Source organism: Cololabis saira, chromosome 22 (genome assembly GCF_033807715.1).
Source record: "Cololabis saira isolate AMF1-May2022 chromosome 22, fColSai1.1, whole genome shotgun sequence".
Taxonomy (NCBI): domain Eukaryota; kingdom Metazoa; phylum Chordata; class Actinopteri; order Beloniformes; family Belonidae; genus Cololabis; species Cololabis saira.
The window spans coordinates 21,391,447-21,418,059 of record NC_084608.1 but is presented as its reverse complement, the minus strand read 5'-3'; the positions used below and the strand labels follow the sequence as shown (position 1 = coordinate 21,418,059).

At 39.5% G+C, this 26,613-nt stretch overlaps 1 protein-coding gene across 1 annotated transcript in view; it reads left to right on the top strand.

The window, feature by feature from the left end:
* The first annotated feature begins 11,406 nt into the window (after positions 1–11,406).
* Positions 11,407–26,613, top strand: part of LOC133423675 (collectin-12-like) — a 51,923-nt gene continuing 36,716 nt past the window's right edge. Inside the window, exons 1-2 of the mRNA XM_061713950.1 lie at positions 11,407–11,635; positions 12,580–12,630. Of these exons, the coding sequence (XP_061569934.1) occupies positions 11,629–11,635; positions 12,580–12,630 (58 nt within the window). The 5' untranslated portion in view covers positions 11,407–11,628. The remainder of the gene's footprint in view (positions 11,636–12,579; positions 12,631–26,613) is intronic.

The window sequence follows — 26,613 nt, the reverse complement described above, 5'->3', positions numbered from 1 at the left end:
TTTTTGTTTTAATGTATATCTTTATTCTTACCATTGCAGACGGCCATGGGGTTTTCTAGGTACATCTATGTCATACAAAAACTTTAACTGCTCCAGTTGAGTTGAGTTGAGTAATCCACCAAAGGGAACAAGCTATATTTTGCGCTGTGTTTTCCAGATACAACATTTAAACCACCTGTTAGATATTGCGAGTTTCTCTGATGTTCTGGAGAAAGAAGAAGAAGAAGTAGAAAGAAAAAAAAAATACAGGTCTGAACCACAGAAGTGTGGACTCCACAAGATGTTTGAAGGTTTTTATGATATCAGGTACCAAGACTTTAGCAGCTGATCCCTTAAGTCCTGTCAGTTTAAAGGAGGGGCCTCCAAGGGTCAAACTTGTTTTTCTAGCACGTCGTTCTAGCCCAGATGCCCAGTTGGATCGAGATCCGAGGAATTTGAAGGCCAAGTCAGGATCTTAACCTCAATTTGTCTGCAAAAAAAAAAAAAAAAAATGTTTAGGAAGGATTTTCACCGTAACAGAAATAATCACTGCTACGAGCAAATGGTGCTGGCACACTTCGCTGCATACCAGTCTCGTTCCTGCGATGCAAAATAAAACATCATTCATGGCAGCCTCATGGTTCAGTTCTGATGCTCAGTTACTCACTGGTGCTTTAGGGTTCGGCACGGACACTCTGAGCCACCCTACTGAGATTGTTCCCTCAACTCATCAGCATCAAAAATATGTTTTTTCCTAGTTAGTTGATTCAGGTGACGGGTCCCGTTGATGGAAGATGATCACCTCTGCAATCACCGATTTTAAAGTTGTGGCTCATCTGTGGGTGTCAAAGTGGTGTCAAGACCTTTCTAGTCTTCATTACACACAGTTGCAGGTTTTTTTGTTTTAATAGGTACCTGTAAAATATACTAAACTACGACGGAGTATTAGGGCCAAACTAAGACAAAAAAATTACGAGAATAAAGTCATAATATTACGAGAATAAAGTCGTAAAATTACGAGAATAAAGTCATAATATAATGAGAATAAAGTCGTAAAATTACGAGAATAAAGTCATAATATTACGAGAATAAAGTCGTAATATTTTGAGAATAAAGTCGTGATATTTTGAGAATAAAGTCTTAATATTACGAGAATAAAGTCATAATATTAAATATATTATATATATAACTTCACAAGATGCTGCTCAATATTCCTAATTTTAACACAGGGAGAAGACTGCTCTTCCTGTTAGAATTCTCATAAATTACCACTTTATTTTCATAATATTACGACTTTATTCTCATAAATTACGACTTTATTCTCGTAATATTACGACTTTATTCTCGATAATATTACGACTTTATTCTCGTAATATTACGACTTTATTCTCGATAATATTACGACTTTATTCTCGTAATGTTACGACTTTATTCTCGTAATATTACGACTTTATTCTATTACGACTTTATTCTCGCAACATTATGACTTTATTCTGGTAAATCTATGACTTTATTCTCATTATATTATGACTTTATTCTCGTAATTTCCAATTTTTTTTGTCTTAGTTTGGCCCTAATACTCTGTCGTACTAAACAATATACTAAACAGTGAAAAAGTTTCCCGTAGCTCATAAAGAAAAAACAAAAATCCCTTGTCGTGAGTTGAAAAGAACTACACTTCAGATCCACAATGGCCCTAATAGACACGTCACGTTTACTTCAGTTGTCGCTTCACATGTTTCCATTATTGCCTGCAAAGAAATGCATGACAGATGCCATAAATCTTAGGAGAAAGTTGATAGCCATCTCAGAATGCAATGCGTTTTGACTTCCTGTCCTCCTGGCCTCTAACACCAGTGACCCTCTTCTTCTCTCTACTGAATGATGTGAGTCGACGTAGCTCTTGTCATAATATCTGAACATGGCAGCAGCATGATAAATGTGGAATTCCTGCGTGTTTTCTGGGCCTCGTGTTAATCTAAGTTCAGCGATGAAAGCCTTGACCCAGCAAATGAGGTCCCAACCCCAGAATGAGGACCAGCAGGAGGCTGCCTGTAAGATATCTGACCCCGAGCTGCTTTTTATCAGCTCACCACCATCTCCAACCCCTAATACCAGCCTGCTGCTCCAATTATAGCCGCCAGTGAAATAACAGTTTTGAAGCCTTTAGGAAAACAAGTAATTAGTCTCTTTATCATTTCAGGCTGGTCCAAAATCTAATATGAAACAGAATGGCTCAAATTTGAGCTATTAGCACTGAAGCAGGGTTTGAAGGCTGTGTTATCAAAATAATGGAGGGGGGGGGGTAGTGTCTGTCTGGCTCTCTGCTTAAAGCTCGTGGATTTCAGAGCAAGACAGCTGGTGTTATCTGTATCATTTCCTGTTAATCAACTGGATTGAACTATTGACTACAAGAAGATTGCTGCCAGGGCCAGATCATGTGACCCAGTGACACTGGACTGCAACAAAAAAAAAAAGACCTGAAAGTAGCCCTGTCAAACTTCTTTGATGTTTCTTGTTAGTCTGGGAGGATGCAGCTGGGGTTCTGACTTTGATCACACATTTGCATCTGCAGTCCTGAGGCGTTTTGGACCCAGGAAGTGTCGGAACTATCACAACACCTGCAGGAGTCGAAGGAAAGTGAGCTTTACACGGCTGTGGCCAATGTTGGCTGCTCTTGGGACATGTGAAAACACTGTCAGAGGAATTTTGGCCAACATCCCAGTTTTATTCGTTCAAGCATCTTGGGTAAGAATTGTATATAAACTCCCTTGGGAGTGAAAGAACCTCTAACATGGATGTTTCACCGCCACCATAACACACAACTCATGATAGCTTTAGTCACTCTTTCTGCCGACAGTTAAGATTTCAGATTTTCTGAACAGCTGGCCAATCACAATTACACTTGGAGATAACGTGAATGAAGGTTATCAAAATGTGACAGTTCAGGAGCTTTTTTGGTGTTGATCCCTCACTGCATGGAAGTTTTGGATCCAAGGCCAAGAAAGTTCCTTCCTCGCTCCTTTTCCTTTCCACTGTTGCATCGTTCTTTCTCAGGGTCATAAAACCAAAGTGAAGATTTGATGCAATTGGTCTGGTTCTTTGGCTTGGCCCTTTTATTTATTTAAATGGTATTTGACTTTATGTATTTTGAATCTGAACTCTATTTTTGAATGTACTCTATCAACTTAATTAAAATGAACTGGAATTAACTAGATTGCTTGTAACCAGAATGTATTGACCTTGTTTTCTTTTTTTTTGTTAACAATTTTTTTATTAATTTTATGCCAACTTTAAATTGTGATTAAGTCAGGGCACCAATGTAGCAAGAATGGATCTCCATATTTCAGGATTTGGTTCAGGAACTGAAGTCCAGCATTAATGCAGAAGAGTCATCACAGTAAATATTAAATTTGTATAAATCTCATGTATTTGCAGATATAAGTCTTGGAAAGTTATGACTCTGAATGGTCCTAAAATACATCACTGACCTCCTGACCCAGTTTGACCCCTCAGGTCATCTGGATCCAGTTTATCATTCCCCAGAGTCAGAACCAGACATGGAGAAGCTGCGTTCAGCTTCTATGCTCCACATGTCTGGAACAAACTCCCAGAAAGCCTCAGATAAACTGAAACACTCGGTTTATTTAAGTCCAGGTTGAAAACACATTTTCAGCTGCATTTGAATAAAAGCTCCAAATCTCATCTGAACTGGTACTTTTGACCTTGAGTTTTAAAACGTAATCATATTTTAAGTACCGATGTAAAATTTTAAATGGGCAGGACTCACAAGAATCTATTAGTTACAATTATTTAAGTAAAAAAATAACCCATCCAATAATGTGCAGAATAGTCCAGAGAGCCTAGTCCAATATTTGTAATTCAATCCAATGTCCGTGTCCAATAACCGTTGGAGCTGTCCAGAGATGCAGAATAATCCAGGGAGGGCCAGGCAGAGACTAATCCAACGAGCCAGGAGTCGAAAACCAGGAGAGCCAATAGAGGCCAAGCAGACAAATCCTAAAGGGCTAGACGAGACACAAACACAGGAGAAACAAGTCTGAACTCTTGAATCAGGTAATCCCAAGAACAGGCTAGAGTATGGGGGTATTATTGTTCCAATATTATTTGTGTGTGCGTATCTCAATCTGTGTGTGCGTAAAAAGATTTGTGTGTCTGTATTCAGATTTGTGTGTGCGTAAAAAGATTCGTGTGTCTGTATTCAGATCTGTGTGTGCGTAAAAAGATTCGTGTGTCTGTATTCAGATTTGTGTGTGCGTAAAAAAAGATTTGTGTGTCCGTATTCACATTTGTGTGTGTGTAAAATGATTTGTGTGTCTGTATTCATATTTATGTGTGCGCAAAAATCAGCCGGGGGCTCTCGATTGGCTGTCTTTGCACACGTGGATTTTGACACACTTCTGCCGCGGCAAATCTGTAAAAAGATCTGTGTGTAAAACGATTTGTCCGTATCTTTTGCTTTGCCCTGAGCTCGGACTCACAGGCTCACGCCAGGCTACAGTAGCAATGCAGCCTTCACCCACTAGTCGGCGTGTAGCTCTCAGTCAGTACTTTACCTGCAGCAGTTCCATCGGGGTTTTGAACATATTATTAGACATCGTTTGGACTTTTATACTGCATGCAAACACCTGAACCCCATCTACTTCGGACCTATGTCGGACACTTAGTAATCGGGTTGCATATGGAGTAAGATAACTTCCAAAAAGATTTGTCCATGTTATAACTATTCGAATTCATAATGATAAACATTTGTATGTAAATAAAAAAGTTGCACTCAAAATTCTGCTGTCACGCACATGAGTCTGATAAATTATTAGGGTAAGAGTAAGAAATTAGGTAAGAAATTGACCTTTTACGTCTCATTTATTCATTCACACACGCACTAATATACTTGGGAAACAGTTAGGCACCATATATAATATATTTAATTTTCTCAGATGGCAAAAATAAGAACTTTATTGATCCCACATACTGTAGGAGTAATTCATGTCATATTAGAGAACAAGGTAATGCCGAAAAACAATATATAGCCTATCTCCCCTCACAAAAATAAGAAAAATATATTTTCTCATCAACAAAGCATATTTTACATAAACATATTTAAAAAATTTCAAGTAACAAAATTTGTCTGAAAAATGGTTCAAATGTGTTATTTTGTTATTTGAAAAAATTTAAATTTGTTTTGTTGATGAGAAAATATGTTTCTCTATTCTTATTTTTGTGAGGGAGGATAGATTATTGTTTTTTTTTTCAGCACTACCTTGTTCTTTATAGCTGATATAAAATGAATTACTCCTATGTGGGGTCAATAAAGTTCTTATTTTTGCCCTCTGAGAAAATTAAATATATTATATTTGGTGCCTAACTGTTTCCCAAATATATTAGTGCGTGTGTGAATGAATAAATGAGACGTAAAAGGTCAATTTCTTACCTAATTTCTTACTCTTAACCTAATAATTTGTCAGACTCATGTGTGTGACAGCAGAATTTTAAATACAACGTTTTTATTTACATACAAATGTTTATCATTACGAATACGAATAGTTGTAACATGAACACATCTTTTTGGAAGTTATCTTACTCCATATGCAACCCGATTACTAAATGTCCGACATAGGTCCGAAGTAGATGGGGTTCAAGTGTTTGCATGCAGTATAAAAGTCCAAATGATGTCCAATAATATGTCCAGAAACCCGATGGAACTGCTGCAGGTAAAGTACTGACTGAGAGCTGCATTGCTACTGTAGCCTGGCGTGAGCCTGTGAGTCCGAGCTCAGGGCAAAGCAAAAGATACGGACAAATCGTTTTACACACAGATCTTTTTACAGATTTGCCGCGGCAGAAGTGTGTCAAAATCCACGTGTACAAAGACAGCCAATCGAGAGCTACCGGCTGATTTTTGCGCACACACAAATCTGAATACAGACACACGAATCTTTTTGCGCACACACAGATCTTAATACAGACACACAAATCTTTTTACGCACACACAAATCTGAATACAGACACACGAATCTTTTTACGCACACACATATCTTAATACAGACACACAAATCTTTTTACGCACACACAAATCTGAATACAGACACACGAATCTTTTTACGCACACACAGATTGAGATACGCACACACAAATAATATTGGAACAATAATACCCCCATACTAGAGTACCTGGCGATCAGTGGCAACAAAGAAGGAGAGAGCCGAGGTAAATATAGTGAGGAATCCTGTCAATCTGCAATCAGAAGCACAGATGAGGTTGCATTCAGGTGACACTCGGAAAAGGCAGCTCTCACCGTGACAACTGATTGACAACTGATCTATTCTTCTTATTTCTGTCTTTTTTGGATAAATATGAAATCAAGTGGTTTTATTTTTACTATGTGATGATTTGATGTATCTGTAAAGCACTTTGACTCACCTTGTTGTTGAATTGGGCTATAGAAATAAACTTGCTTTGCCTTATTAGTATGTAGGGCTAATAAAAATATATAATTCAAATAAATGATATAGAAAATACAAAAAAAAAAACTAAACTAAACTTTGAGACATCCCAGTTTCTAAGTACGACAGGAGTCGATTCCACTTTACTGACAAATGAAAGAAATGAAAGTCAAAATGTCGCTCTCTTCACACTCTTACTGCTTTTTTTTGGCTGCAAACTAATGGGTAGCACATTTTCACCTAGGCACACGATGGCCATCAACCCTCAGTAAATGATTCTCATCTCCTGGTGGATTACGGCAGCGCCCCACGGTGTCCTCCATCCACTCAGGAGGCCACAGGACACCCACCCTGTCTTTCAAACACTGCCCACGCACGGATGTGGACACCACTTTTGGTGTAAAGTTTATAGAGAAAGCTGAGGAAAAAAAAATGAGGATGACACCGGAAATGGAAATTATGGCTGTCAAAATAAAAGTATTTTTCAGATTAAATGTATGGCACCTTTAGGACGCATTTTGAAATGTCATAACTACATGTTGATACATGGCCAATATATAATATGCATTAAAGTTTATATACAATGTGACAAAATGTTTTTTATAATTAATAATTGTTGCTGCATGGGTTTAAACAATACTCCTGGCAAGACCCTGAGGTTTGTGCAAAAACAGATACTTCGAAGAAGTGAAGCAAAATTGGGCAAAATTTCTCCACAACAATGTGAGGGACTGATAATGATAATAGAAGAAACAATGTGCTAAAATATATAATAAATCCTGTTGTGCACTTTGTTCTTCACACGCTGCTTCTAGTTTTTGGCTCAGCTTTTGTCAAATAAATAACGGCATAGTGTAATATGTCAAGTACTGTTAATCCAAGGTTGTATTTGGATAATTTTAAAAACCTGGAAAGGACCCGGTGATTTTTGGCAGAATTTCTTCCTGACAGAACTATACCAATCTGTTACATCTTGCAACTGAGAATTTGTGGTTTAGAAATTTTCCTCCAGTTGATATTTGAGAATTAACAGAAAAAAGCACCTGGCTCCTTCATGTGCTCTTCTGAAGGGGAAACAAAGGTGGTTATATTTCTCACGCTGCTAAGATGTTTCCATCCATCCATCCATCCATCCATCCATCCATCCATCCATCCATCCATCCATCCATCCATCCATCCATTCAGATGGATGGATGGATGCTTGGATGGAAGGATGGAAGCATGGGAGGATGGATGGGTGGATTAGTTTTATTTTATTTATTTATTCATTTATTTATTAAGTTTATTTGTGTCAGGGACAATGTACAAAATGGCATTAGTCTCAGAGATGAGAAAAGATGCTTTGTACCGGATTTAGCTTACTAGGTACTTTCCATCCGTATAGTCCCTGGGCAGGTATATGGATAATAAAAGGTAAGAGCATCAAATACAAAACAAATCAATCATATATACACATGTACACAGTACACACACATCTACACATCACTCACACACCCATGTACAACACATATGACATAACAGGGGGAAATAAGCTGTTGTAAAAACAATTGTAAAACAGTTTAGATATAAAATTAATGTTGACAAGTCTGATTCCTTAAAATCCACTTTTTGACTGCAGAAGAAAAAACGTTGAAGGCTGTGCAGAGTTTCAGGTAGGTTGAAAGATTATGTTCCATGATTTGATGGCTTTAAAGGAGAAAGCAGATTGTGCAAAGGCAGAGCTGCTTCGGGATGTTACAGTCTCCACTTGAGACAGACCTGGGGGCTCTGACAGTGTGTTCAGACTCAGAGCGGAGTTTAACAAAGTTTTTCAGTGGGGGAGGAGCAGTATTATGAATTATTTTATACACTAAACGGACAGCTGAGTACAATATTGAATTATCGAAGCTGAGCATTTTATATTTGTTAAGTATAGCACAGGGATGATACTGATGTGAAGATTTTCAGGGCTTGTTTGAGCCACTAAATCCTTAGTGGATTTCCCCTTTTGGTATTAGTTTGCTAACACATCATAACGAAGGGACAACCTCCGAATTAAAAAAAATGAGGCCAGTTAATTGAATGACCACTAAGGGTGGTCAATTCTGATATTGCCTCCAAAGCAACCGTTTGAATGGGATATTCTGCTGCTGACAGTTTGCAGACAACTCCTTTGGCATGGATTGGCTGAGGGAGCTGGAAGCTATGGCTAACTTTGGTTGGCATGAAGTGGATGTATTCCAGCCAGTTTTTGCCTATTTACAACTTATTATTGTAGTGGAAGATAAAAACAATGTAAAAAACAATTGACAAAGCATTAGGTCGTGTGACCCATTGGCTTCTGAAGAGCAGTTTTGAAACCCACAGTCTTTGTACGAGGTGGAGCTTTGTTGGTCGGGAAGCCAAAGGGAACACAAGACAGTTGCCACAAGACATCCAGAAGTTGTTTCAAATAAAAGAAAATAAACACAATCTCAGGGGAATATGTTATTTTAAAAAACAACATGTACGAACAAACATCAAAACCCATTGTGTATCAGTGAAGGGAGTCAAATTGTGGAATAACTGTAAAGATGAAATGAAATCATGCAAATCACTAAGTAAGTTTAAACAAATCTTTAAAAACACTACTCTTAATGGATACAAAATGGAAATGGACACATGAACTGACAACCAATGACCAAAGTGCCTTGCTCAGCTGAACCACTTTTTCTTTTCTTTTATGCTTTTCTTTTGAAGTTGTGTGAAATGAAGAAACGGTAAAAACAGAACATTAGAAGGGGTAGGACTAGAAAGGTTTTTTGAAACTTCATCCTACACCAATTCAAACAGGAAATATTTATTTACATATAGATTTGTCTCTTTAATTTGCTTTGTTTTGCATATGGTTTTCTTTGTTGTTCTTTGTTTTTTTTTGTGTTTTTTTTTGTATATACATTTTATGCATTCTGATTATTTTGTTTTTGTTTTAACCTGTTTGAATAAATAAATAAATGAAATGAAAAAATGAAATGAAACACTCCCACCATACTGTATGTCACCATACATCAATCAGAGTTAGCTTTCGCTACCAGCTCCTTCAGCAGATCCCACCATAAGATCTGCAGAGATGCTGGCAGACATTTATTGTCGATCATACTGTTAAGCATGTTCTCAGCGGTGAAATCAAAAATTACTGTCATGTTTACCCGATGCTGGGCTTGTACAAATGGCTGTTGACTTTACTAAGCGTGGTAACATGATGATTAAAGATGAGGAAGTTGTGATGGAAAATTCAGCCTTGGCCTCTGATTAAACCAAAACTGCTGAGAGCAGCAGAATAATAGCCTTGGCCAAGCTAAATGTACAGACTGGTAGTTTGATTAAAAAAAAGAAAGGTTAACACTGACCTTTAAGATGTTTTTGTCAACTCGAATTGTAAGAATTAATCATCATTCATGCTTTAAAATCATTATGCTTCCTTTGTTTCATTGTCATTCTGCATCAAGACGTCTGTATGTTCTGACCCTGTTGCATGCAATTGTTTAGTTAAATATACTGAAATCTGAATCATTTCTCAAGTCTTATTCTTGGTAACTTAGACACTCTTTCAGTCCAGTTATTCAGCTAATTGGAAAAAAACTTATTAAAGAGCATTTAATGTGTTTTTCCACATCAGAAATGATAATGGCTTGCCACTGGCTGAGCTAACTGTCAATCAATTAGAAATGAATGTAAATCTCTATATAAATTCTCTTGGCATGGTACAAAAAAACTTTACTCGTCCCCTCAGAGTTGTCATTGGTGTGAAATCAAACAATTGAGAGCCAAATGCTTTTTTGAACAGGCTGTAAATATGTTTATTTCAGCTCTAAAGTTGGACATTTTAACATGGGAGTCAGTGGAGATTTACTCGCATAAGCTTCATCCCAGAAGTTACTGTAGATGGTTGGCACATTGGAAAAAGAAGCTTCAACCCTACTCTTCAAATAAAACCTGTGGGTGGCATCAGGGAGGGTTTGTTTAGTAATTATATAGTCTATGGTCACTGGTGTATGAACTCACCCACCAATTTACAAGCTGTCATGACAAAGAATAAAGCACCTCCCTATATATGAATGAATGAATGAATTTTTTTATTTCGAACATGTATATAAAGTAGGAGTAGAGTAGGAAGAAGTATACACTTTTTCCTAGTTCCTACCCCTTTATAACTCTATGAATTTACATTATTGTTATTATCATATCTACACAATATCCATATAAATATAGTCTATATAAATACTACTTAAACATGCCTATTACTACATAATTATCCATATAAGTATATAGAAAATATAAATATTACATAAATATTATGTCAATATATAGAAAATACAAATATTATATAAATCTATATAAATATACACTATATAAACTACATAAATATCCCTATAAATATATATACTACATACCTAATAAATATATAACATATATTACATAATTATAACTATCCCTCTCAACATATGATATATACTACATAAATATCCACATAAATATCTAAACACATCTTAAGCAAGTATCATATACCTTTTTCCCTATTTAATTGTTTATCACACTCCTCGTTAACCCATTTCCTCTTCCATATACCTGTTTATAAATAATTATTTGTTTCTTTTTTTAAACAGATTTATGTTAGTACTTTGTTTCATTTCCTGCTTCAAACTGTTCCACAATCACTCCACAATTCGATATGCACATGTTTTTCACTGTTGTTCGTACTTTATGTTTTCTAAAATGTAGTTCCCCCCTTAGATATACAGTATATACCCCATATACCATCAAGCTGATATCGTTAAGGTTAATTGTAAATGGCTTCCCTTTCAAATACGTGCTGTATAATAAAATGAGCACAAAACACTTTTATTTTGAAAGTTCCGCAGGAAGCGTCAGCTGTCGTTTGGGGGAGCTTCACCGCGCTGGTTAAACAGTTCAGCAAGACAAGACTCCAGGGTCATCACTCCTGACTCCAGACCCTGCAGAGCCGCAGCCAGCTGCACAGGAGACGATGGGAGTGTAAACCGAGGACGAACATGAGCACAGATATATAGCTTAAAAAAAAAAAACAATAATAGCAACCTGACGTTTTATAATTAGATTCTACAACTTTGTACTGGATGCTGAGATGCGCAGAAAGTGACGGGGATCCTCACCGCTTCTACAGTCCTCATCCGAGTTATAAAACGCCATGAAAGGTACGAACTGCAGACTGCTTGTAAATAATAGTCAAGTGCTTGTTTTAATTTGGATGCATTGAATCCCGGTCTTTGGAGACTTTGTTCAATCCGCGCCTGTTCCTTTGTGGTGAGTCACATCTGGATGACATTACGGCACTGCGGTGCAGAAGTTGTGAAATGCGCGAGATTTTTCCCCGCTCCGCCAGTTGCATCCAATTGAAAGAAATCAAAGAGCAAATCATGTTTGCAGAATTGTTCTTTGCATCTGCTTACCTCCTACTGACAGAATTCAAAACAGAAATGAAATCCAGCTTTAAACACTCAGAAAAGTTGCTGATGAGTGGAGAGCACCACCTGCTGATGTGATTATTGAGTAATCATTTTAAAGGGGAGCATCCTCTTAATTTTGGCGCAGTATTTTGTATTTATTTAGTTTTTTTTTTAAGTTGCTATGATGCTCAGGAATCCAGTATCCACTCAGAGTCATCTAAACTAACCTCCTTTGACCTCCCAGCAACACACTCAGCTCATCCCTCCCCAGCTCCCTTATCTCTCCCCCCTCACCCATGCTGACCTCCCCCTCAGCCCCATCTGTCAACCATTACCAGTGATGTTCCCCGTTCAGCTCCAGTCTTCACTTTAGTGTAGCACGGTGTAATTAGGGTTTACTGTCAACAACCCAGAGAAACCGCAGCTCGCTGCTTTTACAGTTTCCTGGACCTCCTTCTATCTCCACAAACACAAACTCGAGACCTCATGGCTATCTTTATAGTTACTGTGGCTCGGTGCCATTTGCTTTGCTACTTTTATTTGAAGACAACGTCATGAATGCTTAACAAAGCAAAACGATATACTGTTTTAAATTTGTTAATGGACTTCAATAAGCTCGTTTGAATACTTTGCACCTCCAATATTGTCCAACTGAACCATTCACGCTGCGTGTTTCTGATTATGTCACACAGACGACTTTGGAGACGAGGAGGAAGTACAGTCTTTTGGATACAAGAGGTTCGGTGAGTGAGAAGTGCTTTTGGCTTTTCGAAAGAGAGAGAAGCCAGCACACTTGGAGCTCTAATCATAAAAGATTTATTTATTTATTTTTAATAAGCTGCCGTGAATAAAAGGCACCTAGTGTGTGGGCTTTCCCTCTTTTTCTCTTTCCAGCAGCTGCTTGCCTAGATTTATCTTCATTTTGTTTGCATTGTGCTGTTATTGAGTCTTTTTTCCCACATCTGGACAGACAGGCCGGCAGCCTGAACCTCATCATTCCTGTTATTTGGCATGAATGTGTTTCTTCTGAAAGCAGAGTTTAGCTGAAACACGGCTCACCGCAGCCTCATTGACTGCCGATCGTGAAAACTCAGAAACTCTCCTTTAATCCATTGCAACCAACTCACTCTAACATCATGACTCATACACAGTAAGTCAATGATCTCAAGTGTGGTTGTGCAAACTGATAAATCTACGCATCTGTTGTGGTCCAACACAAGCGCAGAGTTTACATGCGTCCGTTTCTGAACAACCGCGCTGACGGCCATGAAGCATGGCTGTTGCAGGGTTCAGTCTGGGACTTGTTTGAGAACCAGTCTAGACCCTTTTCTTTTGTAATCTGTCTTCTGAAGCTCAAGTTTGGCATTTAAAACTTGGGTTTTTGTACGTTTTATGTGGTGGATGACGAAAAGATCTGATTGACGAGACTTTACCATTTGGTTGCCACATGTTGAACACAAGGACGACCCTTAAATGGCACCCTACTTCACTGCCTATTTATGTTTAACCGCCTGACCAGCCATGACCATTACCTTTGTGAAAATTCTCACCAAATGGGTCTGGTAACCCTCCCGTTCATCTCTTATTTCCATCGGTATGGAGCGTACCAAATCAATGCATTGGGTTGGTCTCAATCAGAAGTTTCACCCCCTCCTGGTCGTTAGAAATACTGCAGATGTAAGATAACTGAGCATTGGTGCTGGTTTTTAGACCCAGATGCTGGATTCATCTTTAGTGCAATTGAAATTCTCATTACTGAATGTCTTAAAATTGGGTGACTTGAACCTTTAAAATGATCACCTCCAGACCTTTCCTTCGATCCATACGGTTGATGCTTAGTCATGCTTAATCCCTGCATTACAAAATACTTTTATTTTTCATTTAGATTCATTCGTTTTGTTTAATTTGATTGGGATTTGGGGAGCCTACACATTTGCCATCAAGTGCAGTCCTTCATGCTTTTGGATAAAGGTTTAAGAGTGACACCAGAGTCAAACTTTCCTTCACACACAATCAAACACATCATAATTATGTTCCTCGGGGACAGAGCCCATGCTCCATCGCTGCTCTGTTTATTCAAGATTGATTTGGCATCCGGAGTGTGCAGGGTGTTCCTGCGCTATGACTCATTCACACACGGTTTGGCCGAGGTCCGAGCGAGGAGATGTTGGGCAGCGGACCTCTGTGTTTAACTCAGCACCAGCGCAGAGGAATTCCAACTGTGTTAAAACACGAACCCTTTCATCCGAGTCACCTGAGTAGAGGCATCCTGTTTGCGTTTCTCTGTTAGCGCGTGCATGTCCTGCACATGGGTTCGATTAGGGAGCAGTGGGGAAGGGGAGCCGCATCCAGCTCCCTTTTTAACTTTATTCAAATGAACTCTTGACATTTGGATGTGTGGGAGGATGGAGCTGCCAGACTCTTATCCCAGTGACCACTCCGGGTTGCAGCAGCTGTTTGGATGAGGCGGCTCCAAGGATCTACCTCACCCATCCACAGGCTTTGTTGTGCAATTTCTTGCATGTATGTAAACCATCACAAGGGCTCATCCTTCGACTATTTACTGCTGTGATATCAAGTCGCAGGGGAAACAAACAGTTAGCTCTTCTTCTTCCTGCTGTTATTCATCACGGTTTCCCTGGAGACCAGTAGTGTTTGTACAGTTGAGACATGTCAGAAGCTGTGAATGTTGTGTAAAACTGTCCAACTTATAAAGTCATACTTCAACACTGAAAGACGGAACACTTGATCCCGCTGATTTTATGAAGTGAACATGGACGAGCACCTGAAGTGTCAGCAGGCTTCAGTCTGTCTCATCCTATTTTCGTTTCACAAAGAACTCCCACAGCTCTTCTGGGGAACCACAGATGCACGAACAAGTAGCCGTCAATGGATGAATTATGCTTCCAACGTTGAAACCTCTTTGAAAGCCTATTTAATAATAACCGATAATGTAACATCTGCAAATAAGCTGCTCGGTTGTGGTATAAAGGACTTTTATTTGAAAAGAACTGTTAAGAAAGGTTGAAACAACACTGACACAAGACATGGTTTAAATATCCCAGAAATCTGACATTTGATTCACTAATATCAGTTCTGTGCAGAACAGAATGAGTGAGTCTTTGTGGAGACGTAGATAAAATGTATACACACCTGCAACATCTGGCAGACCTCCAACCTCCTTGTAAGGGCTCTAGGGTTCATACGCTGCATAAAAACATGCACCGTATGAAATATCACACATAGGAGTAATACAAAGTGATCAGGCGTTGAAATGTCTTTAGAAGTATGCTTGGCACTGTTTGCACTCTTACTTATAAGGACAAGTCAGCATGCACGCCAGAAAGGGCCCTATAGTCATAAATATATGCTCAAATTGAAAACACTTGTTTCTGCTTCTGATGCAGCTGTCACCCAAAAGGAATTCCTACATCATTTATATTTACACAAACATGCAATAGACATACATTTTTCCTCTCGCCTGCATGTAAGTGGACTCGCATGCCCTGCACACAGAAACACATGCCTGACCATACGTTGAATGAATTTATGTGGTTACCCCACTGTGCTCCCTGCCCAGTTGGATCCAGGCTGGAATCGCTTCCACAGCGCTCAGGTAATAAGTATATTTATTTCTCTGTTGGGGTCTGCCGTAAGAAGGCCCTCGGAATGAAAAGCTAAGTCTACCTGAGCTTTGGCTGAACCCCTTGCTGCGCCGGTCGGGCTGGTATATCCATCAGTTAGTGAGCGCCAGCAGCTGTCCTCAGCACGACTCAAACCGCAGACCTTCCAGTCGCATTGAAATATACCATTTTTCAAAAGAGTTAACTGAAAGAGCCACATAAGCGACTAACCAGCAAGCCTCCATCATCACCAGTTTCATTGAAATGACATTGCTGTGGTTTATGGTTTGTTTTGCTTCTCTGTGCTTGACGGTTACATATTCCTACGTATAAAGGTAGGCTATGCATGTCCAAAAGCCTTTTTAACCCAGAACACTTTGTTATATTCTGCTAGCGGTACATCATGTGAATATAGTGTTCAAAATCGGATCTTCATGCACAGCCCCGGACCTATAAATTTGAAACAAATAAGCTTGTCCCATGAACTTGACAGGGGGAGGGGTTGTGTTTGTGCTCAGAAATTAGGGGAGGGGGAAGCTTGGGAGAGCGTGGTGGGCTGTTTCCCCGGGGAGGGAAGATCTACCTCTATGTTTTGTTGATTAAAAAAAAAAAAAATCAGAATATACATAAATTTGATGCTATCCGAAAAATGGCTTACCCTACCTTTAAAAAGGTCAACGTAAGACAAGATAAGTAGCAATAAAGTTCTTACTGTACTTCTTTAAGAATGACGACAGGGATATTAATCTCTGCAGAGGTGGTGAATATTCAAATGACAAAAGAAACCCTTCTTTTTTTATATAAAGACATAGTTTTTATCACTTTGGTAACTAAAATAATTACTGACAAAGAAAACAAATGTAAAAACTTAACTGATCCTAAGTTGTATGAATAATAAACGTCAGCTGCTTCATATTTCACAAGCCAGTTACATTTTATAAAAATAACATGTTAAAAACAGGGGGCAAAACTTTGACTCGATTAAGATATGGATCTGAGAAATTAGAAAATCCTCTTGAGTCTCTGACCCCGTCATGAAAGTTTGAGATGTTTCCGTGGTCCAAACATGGCCAGTTCACGTGAAGGGGTCGTTCTGGCTCCTTTAAAGCCTGATGAGGACCTGATGCGTTCACCCATTTATTTCAAACACGTGGGTTGAATCAGGGAAGCATGTAAGAAAAGGCTGGTTGAGAGGGGCCCGGGGACCTGGATCTGAACGACTGCTTCGCATTTCATCTTTAGGAGGTGTCACGAAGGAGAAGAGAATACTCCATGAATGGCTAAATGGCAGCATTGATGTGCACAAAAAGTGCAGTGACTGAATCCCCGGCTGGCCAGGTTCAAATAACGTTGCAGTTCAGCATGACATCAGAAAAAAATAAATAATTAAGTTCTTGACATTGTTGGTGCTTGTAGCAATGTGAGCTACTCAATATGTTCAATTCCCACAAGAAATAAAACATAAAAAAGTGGTAGAGCTGATGTTAATTGTGGTGTAATTATATTCAAAGCAACACATGTTACCATAAGCACATTGAGCACAGCTCAATCTTCTGCTCTGCATTCATCTAGTCACTGAGACCAGCGCGCGGCACATGCTTGTACAATACTTTAAACTTAAACTGAGGTTTTTGGCAAAATGCGAACAAGTGTCACCTCTTCAACTCGGGTCACGGGGGTTCGTTGGAGCCTATTCCAGCTCCTTACAGGCAAAAGTCAGGGGTTCAGGCTGGACAGGTTGCCAGTCTATTGCAGGACCACATGTGTATAGAGAAACAACCGTGCACGCTCACGAACAGGCAATTTAGAATCATCGATCAACCTGACATGCATGTTTTTGGACTTTGGGAGGAAGCCGGAGCACCTGGAAAAAACCCACAAAAGCACTAGGAGAACATGCAAACCCCACACAGAAACCCTCATGCTGGGCCCGGGAGTCAAACCGGGAACCTTCTTGCTGTGAGACAACAGTGGTAGCTGCTAAGCCACTCGGATGTTGCTTGATTCATTGCTAATATCCATCAAATTACCAAGAAACAACCCCAGAGCAGATGTTGTTTGTTTTAAATATTTATTCACGAATGAAAAATGTGTGCTCTGTGTATCCAACAAATATTAAATAAATAAGATATAATTGTAGAGAATTCAAAGATATGTTCAGCCAGGTTGGAAGGAAAGTGCCCACTTTTGAGAGAAACGTTTTCCAGCTATTTGTACCTGCCATTGTTGTTACATGGTCAGATTTGATTTAGTTTGGCTAAGACGTTGGTTAAATTGGTTACATTTGGAGAAGGAGACAGAAGGAGATGGGAAAAGTGAGAGAAAAGTGATCTGACTGCCAAGGAACAAGAAAAACATCAAACTGTAGACTCATACATTGGACTGAATCACTGATGTTGACGTGCTACCTCCTCAGATTCCTGCACATTTCCAACTACTTCTTGGGAGTTTAAAAAGATGGACAACTTTAAAAAGATGTCAAAGCAGAAAAAGCTCACAGCAGTTTTGGAGTGACTTTGTGTGTTGAAACTGATAAATAAAGCCATCAGGAAGACCGATGAGGGAAAAGCAACAACAGGTAGAAAGGCTGAAGAAAGATTGGCAAAGAAAATACACAAAAGACAAACTACAAGATGTCCTGCCAAATAAAGATGCTCTGCCTCGAGTGTCCCTGGCTGAGGATGAAAAACAAAGCGCGCGAGCCCCTTGGGATGCGCTTTCACGTCTGGATGGGGGTCTCGCTCCCTCCTGTTCCCACACATGTGGGTTTGGAGAGGCCGGGCTCGGGAGGGCTGCGGCTGGTGTGGAACCCGGAGTGCTCTAATCTATTTCCTGCACTTGTTATGGTTTCTCCAGAAAGGCCCCGGAACATTCCAGGAGCCGAGCGGGGCGTTGGGGTGTCTTTGCGTGGAACCAGCTGTGTCAGCACAGACGGGGGGCTCGGTTCGGCCCCGTGGGTCTCCACGGTCGCACCTCGCCCCCGCCACCTCATCCATCCCGGTTAGCAGGGGCCGGGACACGGTTTTGTTAACATGAGTGCCTTTACTGCACTGACGGATTTAATACGTGCCGCCATGCGATACTTCGCCGTGGTTTCTGTCTTGTGGGATTCTCAGATTCTGCTTTTTTTGTTCTTTCCTAAAATTGCGTGACAGCGTTAGATCTCTTAATTCTTTTGTGTACTCTTTTTTTTCACCCTGGCTGAATTTTCCTTTGGCACTGGAACTTCACAGTCACGCTTTGCAAACAAAATTCATTTTGCGTGTGGGTGAGCAGATGTGGGAATTAGCTTCTCTCTGATCACTTTCTCCTTCTCACATGATTTTCATAATTAACCAAGTCACAACTTTCTTTCTTACCCAGAAATGGCCTTAAAGGGAAAGTTCGCTTTTTTACAACCTGGACCTTATTCGTCCCAGACACAGCTCCGTGTACAGCTGGAGTTCGCTACTGTTAGTTTACTGTTAGTTATATGAAACATGTCTGAATATTTGTCAAATTCTGAGGTTGTGGACGACGACTTTGAATATGATGGACGTCCTTACCGTTTTGAGCCAGAGTATATGGCTGAAGAGCTCACTGAACGGAGGACAGAGTGCGCGCACAGAGATGACGTCATGAGTTCAGAGGTCTTGTTTACAAACGGATTTATTTATTACACAGACAGCGCCTTAATGTTACAACAGGTCCTGGAAGCAGATCTAGTGATTCATAAAAGAAATGAAGAGTTTCGCGGCAATCATGTGTTATTTAGACGCTGCATCGTCTGTGTCCGGCCGTGCCCTCATGCGCTACCGTTATATGGAGAAGCGGCTCGCAAAAAACTCCTAATATCTTCCGAAGGACTCCAAATGACACCAAACACCTCTGGGTGAGTATACGACCATAAAAAATGCCAGAAATAAGGTCCAGGTTGTAAAAAACCGAACTTTCCCTTTAATACACACATTTTTTTATTGGGAATGGACCTGAAGCCTTTGTCCTCAGCTTTGATTGCTATCAGATATGTAGCAGCAGGCAGTTACAATGAGATGCTACAAACAAAGCTGAAGAACAGCTTAAGTCAAGTCCCTTACTGCGACCTTCTTCGGTGAAGTGCAGATGTGAAAACCTGATCCCATTCGACGGGTCGACACCTGTCGCAGAGAGGACGCGGGGACGGGAAATCACTTACTGAAGTCACCTGTTCGAACGAGGCAGGAAAAGTAATCATTAAAAAAAAAGTATGTAAAACTCAGGCAGTGAAAACTGGTGCGCTTTAAGGCATGCTCAAGCATCTCTTTATGGTGAAACCAGTTTAAAACGCTTAAGTGGATTAGCAGAGAGGAGGAAACCCAGCTCTTTGTTTGTCTCTGAAAACACACAGCTGTTTCAGTAGTTACGAGTTAAAAGTGGTGCATTTATGTTGCTTAAAAAAAGACTAAAGAGCACATTAATGTTCATTGTCCAACATAAAGTCAATAAAAATTCTAGGATTTCAGTCATGTTATGATTACTGAATGATTGCTTTGTTTCCACTGGCTGTTAAAATGGCACATCAACAAACAACAAAATTATAAAATGTATATTAGTAAAGACTTTTTTTAAAAATCATTTTTGAATGTGGGATTTAAGTGTTAATGACTCAGTGGAGCGTTTTTCAATAGCGATCAACAGGTGATCCTCATCACTTGCTCATCCATAAAAGCTTTTTCTTCCAGCTGCATTTTTCAGTTTTTCCACAGATGTTTATCAGGATTTAGAGCAGCACTTATCAAAGGACACTTTAGACTAGTCCGTCGTTTTGTTTTTACATATTATTGGGTGTTTCTGGGTAATTATCCTGTTGGAGGACCCGTGACCTTCGGCTGAGACCAAACTTTTGACATGTTGGCAGCACGTTTGATTCCGCAGTACCTGCTAGTCTTGATGTTTTGTTGTACCAGCACGGATTCAAGACAGCTGTGACAGATGATGCAAAGCAGCTCCCAAACATAACGGAGCTTTTTCCGTGTTTCACAGTAACTTTTTCAATTTTTTTTGCTTTGAATGCTTCATGTTGAATCTGAACACGAACCTGATGTGATTTTTTTTTTTTTTTTTTTTCCCCCTCCAGAAAGCTCCCCTTTTGTCTCATCTGTCCAAAGGACATTTTACCAGAAGCTTTGTGGCTTCTCAATAGGTATTTTGACAAATACCAGTCTGGCAGGTTTTTTTTTTTTCGGTCATCCACTTTTGGTTCAAACAGTGATGTTTTGATCCGACACTGCACCTTGACCTTGGAGTTCACCTTGAATCTCTGGCAGTAGTTCTGGCCTCTTTGGTCACTTCTATTGTCCATCTCTTCCATTTGCCATCAAGTTTCCTTGTGTCCGCCTCCAGGGGGATTGGCTAGAGTCCCGGAGAACTTAAACCTCTGAATGAATATTGCACTAGCCTTTGTCTTAAAATTTTTGTCCATTTTCTTTTGATTTTCTCAGATGAACTCTCCTTTTGCATCCTTTCGTCCATGTTCATTGTGGTGAACACCATGGCTGCGTCCAAAATCCCATACTTCCACCATAATAAGTATGCAAAAACAGTGAGATTTTTTTTTTTAGTGCGTCCGAAACATTAGTACGTGCACAATAGTATGCGCTATCCATACTCATTCTGGAGAAATGTACTAGTATGGATTGATGGACACTAGCTAAGCAGAAACTTCCCGCAATGCAGCAGTGTTTGGTTGCTAAGTGCTGCGCAGATACGTATATGTCATAAGTATAATATTCGTATATAATTATATTATATAATGTCATCTTGTTTGGGCCAGGATAAATGGGAAAAAGCGGAGCGGTGACACGGTAAAAACTCCCCCTCCTAATGGCAGGAAGTGACGTGTGCGCTCTGACTAGTACGTCCGAATTAATGCATACTACTGATATTTACTCAAGTGTGCCAAACTTAAGTATACTTTTTGAGTATATACTGTTTAGTATGGCATTTCGGACGCACCGCATGATACCAAACACAGGTGGGTGACCTTTCACGCTTAAAATAGTCAGACTGACTAAGATTGAAGACCCCTGTGATAATTATTACGTGACATATTTTGTCACTATGTTCACTATGTATGTACTAAGTTTTTTTTATTACCAATTTGTCAGGTCCAAATATACACAGTATATGTGAATGTAGCTGTATTGGAAAATTCAGCCTTGGCCACTTGATTACAACAAAACTGCTCTACTCGAATCGTAATAATTAATCATCCTTTATGCCTTAAAATCACTATGCTTCTTTTGTTTCATTGTTATTCTGCATCGAGACGCCTCATATATGTTTTGACCCGATTGCATGCAACAGTTTAATTACTGTAAATCTACTTAAATCTGGATAATTTCTCAATTCTTATTCTTTGTAACTTAGACACTCAGTTTCAGTCCAGTCATTAACCTAGTTGGAAAGAGCACATTAAAGAGCATTTAATGGGTTTTTCCACAACATTGGCTTCAGAAACAAGAAATGTAATGTCATACGGGAGGAAAAAAAGAACAAATTAGGGTGTCACTTTACAAATGAGGAAAATAAAAATCAGGACAGACACAAAATGCTTGCTTATTGAACTTTTTTTGAACACTTGATTGTTTTTTTTTTTAAAGTGGGATGAAACTACTGCATCACTGTGCAAACAAAACGATGATGCACTGATGCAGGACTTCCTAAAAATGTGGTTTTGAGGGAATCTTACACCGCAGGAGAGACAGGAAGAACGATATCACATAAATGAAAAGTCAGCAGGAGTCACTGGGGTGATATATTATGCCAGGAGAAAAGAGAGGAAGTGGGAGATGAAGAGCTGGAGGAGATCCAGCCGGTTGAAAGTGAAGAGCAGGAAGTAGATGGATGGATTTTGGGGAGCCTGCGAGAAGATAAGAGTCTGAGTTTGTGATGGTTTGGGATGATAAGTGGGAGGGAGTCGTGACTGCATGCAAAATCCACCTGGAACCATTTATCTAAAGCACATATTACACACCTATACGGTGTAGAGCATATAAACTGTACTGTTTAAGAACAAAAATAAACCATTATTTTATACTGGGAGTTGTTCCAGGTTCACTCTGAAGATAATGTCTTATCTCTGATATAATTCAGTCCTTTTGGTCTGGAATCAAGTTGATCCAAGTGAATGTGAAATCCATTCACATGGATCAACCAAAAGGAGACGAGCAGATGGATTTTTTTTTCATGAATACTTATCTTTTCTTCTGCCATGAATTTTCATAGTGATATTCTATCTAGACAACCACAGTAAGTCAGTTCCTACACGTTTAATTAGTCAGCTATCTTCAGAGGTGTCAAGTACCAAAGTACAAATACTTCGTTACCTTACTTAAGTAGAAATTTTGGTTATCTATACTTCACTGGAGTAATTATTTTTAGACAACTTTCTACTTTTACTCCTTACATTTTCACGCAATTATCTGTACTTTTTACTCCTTACATTTTAAAAACAGCCTCGTTACTCTATTTCATTTCAGCGTTTAAAAAAAAACTATCCAGTTAAATTGCTCCATCCGGATAGAGTGAATTTGGTTGTGGTTGTTTCAGATGTTCTTGTCCAGTTTTGTTCTTACATCCGTTCCCTCAGATTCCTGCAACTAAACTTGGATGTACATTCCAATAAAGGTTAGGATAAATGATAACATGCCTCTGAAGTTTGACTTTTTGCACCATTACAATACTTATAGGCAACTAGTCATCATATCTCCTGCTCTCTGAAACACATGTTAATGCTCAATAGTACACATATATGGTTCTTTAATATATTTGCATTATACTAAGATACATTCATTTTCAATGGCTTTTGTCCTTAATGGCTTTTTCCCCCCTTACATTACTTTTACTTTTATACTTTAAGTAGTTTTGAAACCAGTACTTTTATACTTTTACTTGAGTAAAAAACTTGAGTTGATACTTCAACTTCTACAGGAGTATTTTTAAACTCTAGTATCTATACTTCTACCTGAGTAATGAATGTGAATACTTTTGACACCTCTGGCTATCTTCTGGAAATGTATGTAAAGTTAAAGAGGTAGCAACAGGGAGAGAGCAGATAAGCACATGCCTGCCTGTCTCCGTGTAACTGCCCCCCGTCTTCCCGGAGGATCCCCAGGTGCTCATAGGCCCACTGGGAGATGAAATCCCTCCCGTGAGGTCCACATGGCCCGGGGTGCTAAACCTCTCAAGGCAGGTTTACAGGAGGGCATACCTGTCAGGATCCCAAACCAGCCTTAAACTCTCAGAGAGTAAGCCCCGTTACCCTTCGGAGAAAACTCATTTCAGCCAATTACACCGGGGATTCTGTTTGTTATTCAGCTGTTATCCAAAGTTCATGACCATACGTACATACACCGATGGATAACTTCTCCACTAACTTTGGTACGGGACCCGCATCACTGCTGAAGGTGCAGCCAACGAGCAGCTTATGTTACTGTCCCTTTTCCTTACCCTTAGAGATAGGGCTGTTCGATTAATCGATTTTAAATCGTAATCGCGATTATGTAATTAGAACGATGTTAAAACGTGAAAATCGTAAACCGGCTCGTGTTCCTTGCAAAAACTTGCAAATGTGAATAGCAAATGTAATGAGTGACATTACACACCTCTACCTCCTTCATGGGTTGCATTATTATTTAGCATGCAAAGACCCAGTTTAGTTTAATTAGAAAATGTCTTTGTTTTATTTAATTGGAAATATAACTTACTGTATGTTTGCAACTGCTGATTTGCTGATTTTTTTTTTCAGAGATAAAACTTTATATTTTATTATATTTTTGAAAACTTTTTTTCAACTTATTTTACAGAGTTTTGCACTTTATTCATTCATTTTTGGTTTAATAAGAGCAAAGTTTGCACTTAAAGCCCAATGGGGCAAATGTTCAATAAAAAAACAGCATATTTGAAATCATTTCTTTGCCTTTTGTCAATTCACAAAATAATCGTAATCGAAAATCGGATTTTGAGAGAAAAAAATCGAGATTTTATTTTTTGGGCAAAATCGAACAGCCCTACTTAGAGATTAAAACTCCACCACTTGGGGTCAGCTCTCCCCCTTCACAGGGAGGAAACTCGCCATCCTTTTTCTGGACGAGAACCACATCCACAAGTTTTCTTAGTTGCCAATTCGCATGCCAGTCGCATCCCACACTTATGCAGATCAGTCAAGTCAACAAAACAGACATTTAGGGCTGTTATCCTCACGTTGGATGCCTTCTTCTCAACACCTCAACCTTGAGATTAATCAACCATAGATTCTTGGATACTTAGATCCACTAGGGAGGTGGTCTGGCTGCGTCCAACCAGGGGGAGCTTGTGACGTGGCACAACCAAGGACATAACTTTTGAAGATACCAGAGTACAGAATATCACCAAATAAAAACCCACTAGCCCAAACAGATGAAAGAAAGAACTGAGAAAACAAATAATACCGTTCATTTTATCAGAGATGTTTTCCAGAGTTAAAATCTGTGAAGTTCCTCTCAGTAACTTCAGGAACTGTTCGCCAACACCCCATCAACTACACTGCAGAGCTGGTTGTTGAGAAAGAAAAATACAATAAATTCAGCATTTATGTTGTTAAATAAATGTAGTGTAGTTATGGGTGCTGCCGTGTTTATTCCTCCATGTTCAGCCCGTTTGCCTCGTTACTGCCTTCACCTTTCTAACTTAGTGGCTGCAGTTTGTAAAAGATAAATGCATTTTGTTAGACTTTAAAAAGCCACACATGGCTTTAAACAGCTATTTTCTTATTTATTTATGTTTATTTTTTACAGTTCTAGTTGTTGGTTTTGTGGTTTCTTAATTAACTCTGACATTTGAAATCACCGGGGTGCTTATTTTTAATGATGTGAGGACACGTTCGGCAGCAGGTAAAGAAAATTAATGGTTTTAACATCACTTTCTGTTCCAAGAGATCCTGTAAATGATTGTCCAAAGTTTCCATCTCCTCCTCCTCCTCCTTCTCCTCCTCCTCTCTGTCTCCGTTACGCCTTCATTAGGCTGGATGAAACAGCAATAACGTGACTCCAGGCTCTGAATGCGAAGAGCAGACGTAGCTCTGTGATGTTTTTGCCAGACGAACACACATGCTGGTAATTAGCTGCTATTTTCAATCTGGCTCGTGCTCCTCTGAGTGTCACCGACTTCTCTGACTCACCTTTAAGAGTGAGGAAAAGCAGCGGACCTGAGCGCGTCCCTCCTCCTGCTCTCAATAATCCCGGTGTCCTTGATGTGACCCATATGCAGATGTCAGGGGAGGGGTCTGGAGTTCAGCAGTGCCTCTTTGAATGCCTTACAAATAGCTGGCTTAAGTCATTGATTTAGAAATTGAAAAAGTTCTTTCCCTGACACCTGCATTCTTTCAATGCACGTCTTTGTTCTGCAGGAAACAAGGCTGCACATTAGATGTTGCATTGGTACTCGCTCAGGTGTGTGCATTTAACTGCATGTGTGAGTTCAGCTCGGCAGTGACACGTAACAGCTCACTTTCTTTGTATAAGCGGATACTTGTGTGCGTGCGAGTCTCCTGTGTCCGTGAACACTAAGGTTTCTCCAACACCTCCGGCACCAGAACACACAGGAACATTTTTACAATGGTTTGGGGAGCTCTAATTTTTCCTCTTTTAGTCTAAGTCATAAAACCCCTTGAAAATCTGCTCCTCACCATCCAAAATGTTAACGAAAGGAGAAGAAAAATTAACTTTGAGAGCTGCCAAGATCAACCCACAGCTTCCTGGTTTGCAGAAGGGAGTTGAAGCAGAGAGGAACGGTGCCTTGCTCCAAAACCCTGTCAGTTGTATAATGGCTATCACATTTTCCATGTGTTCCTGAGACTGCAGAGACAAGGATTTGTAAAATTCATTTTTTTCTTACAAACCTTATCATACATGCATGTTTGAGACATTGCAAATTGACAAAACGTGCTAAAGTTCTGTCTTTGCACATTGATCATATACCTGATAACTGGATTTATGCTTTCTCTCTTCTCTGTGAAGAATTGGTTTGGTTGCTCTGGAATGGATGCAGAAATAACTTTTTCAGACTTGGCATGTCATGTGGTAGTTATATCTAATATCTTGTCAG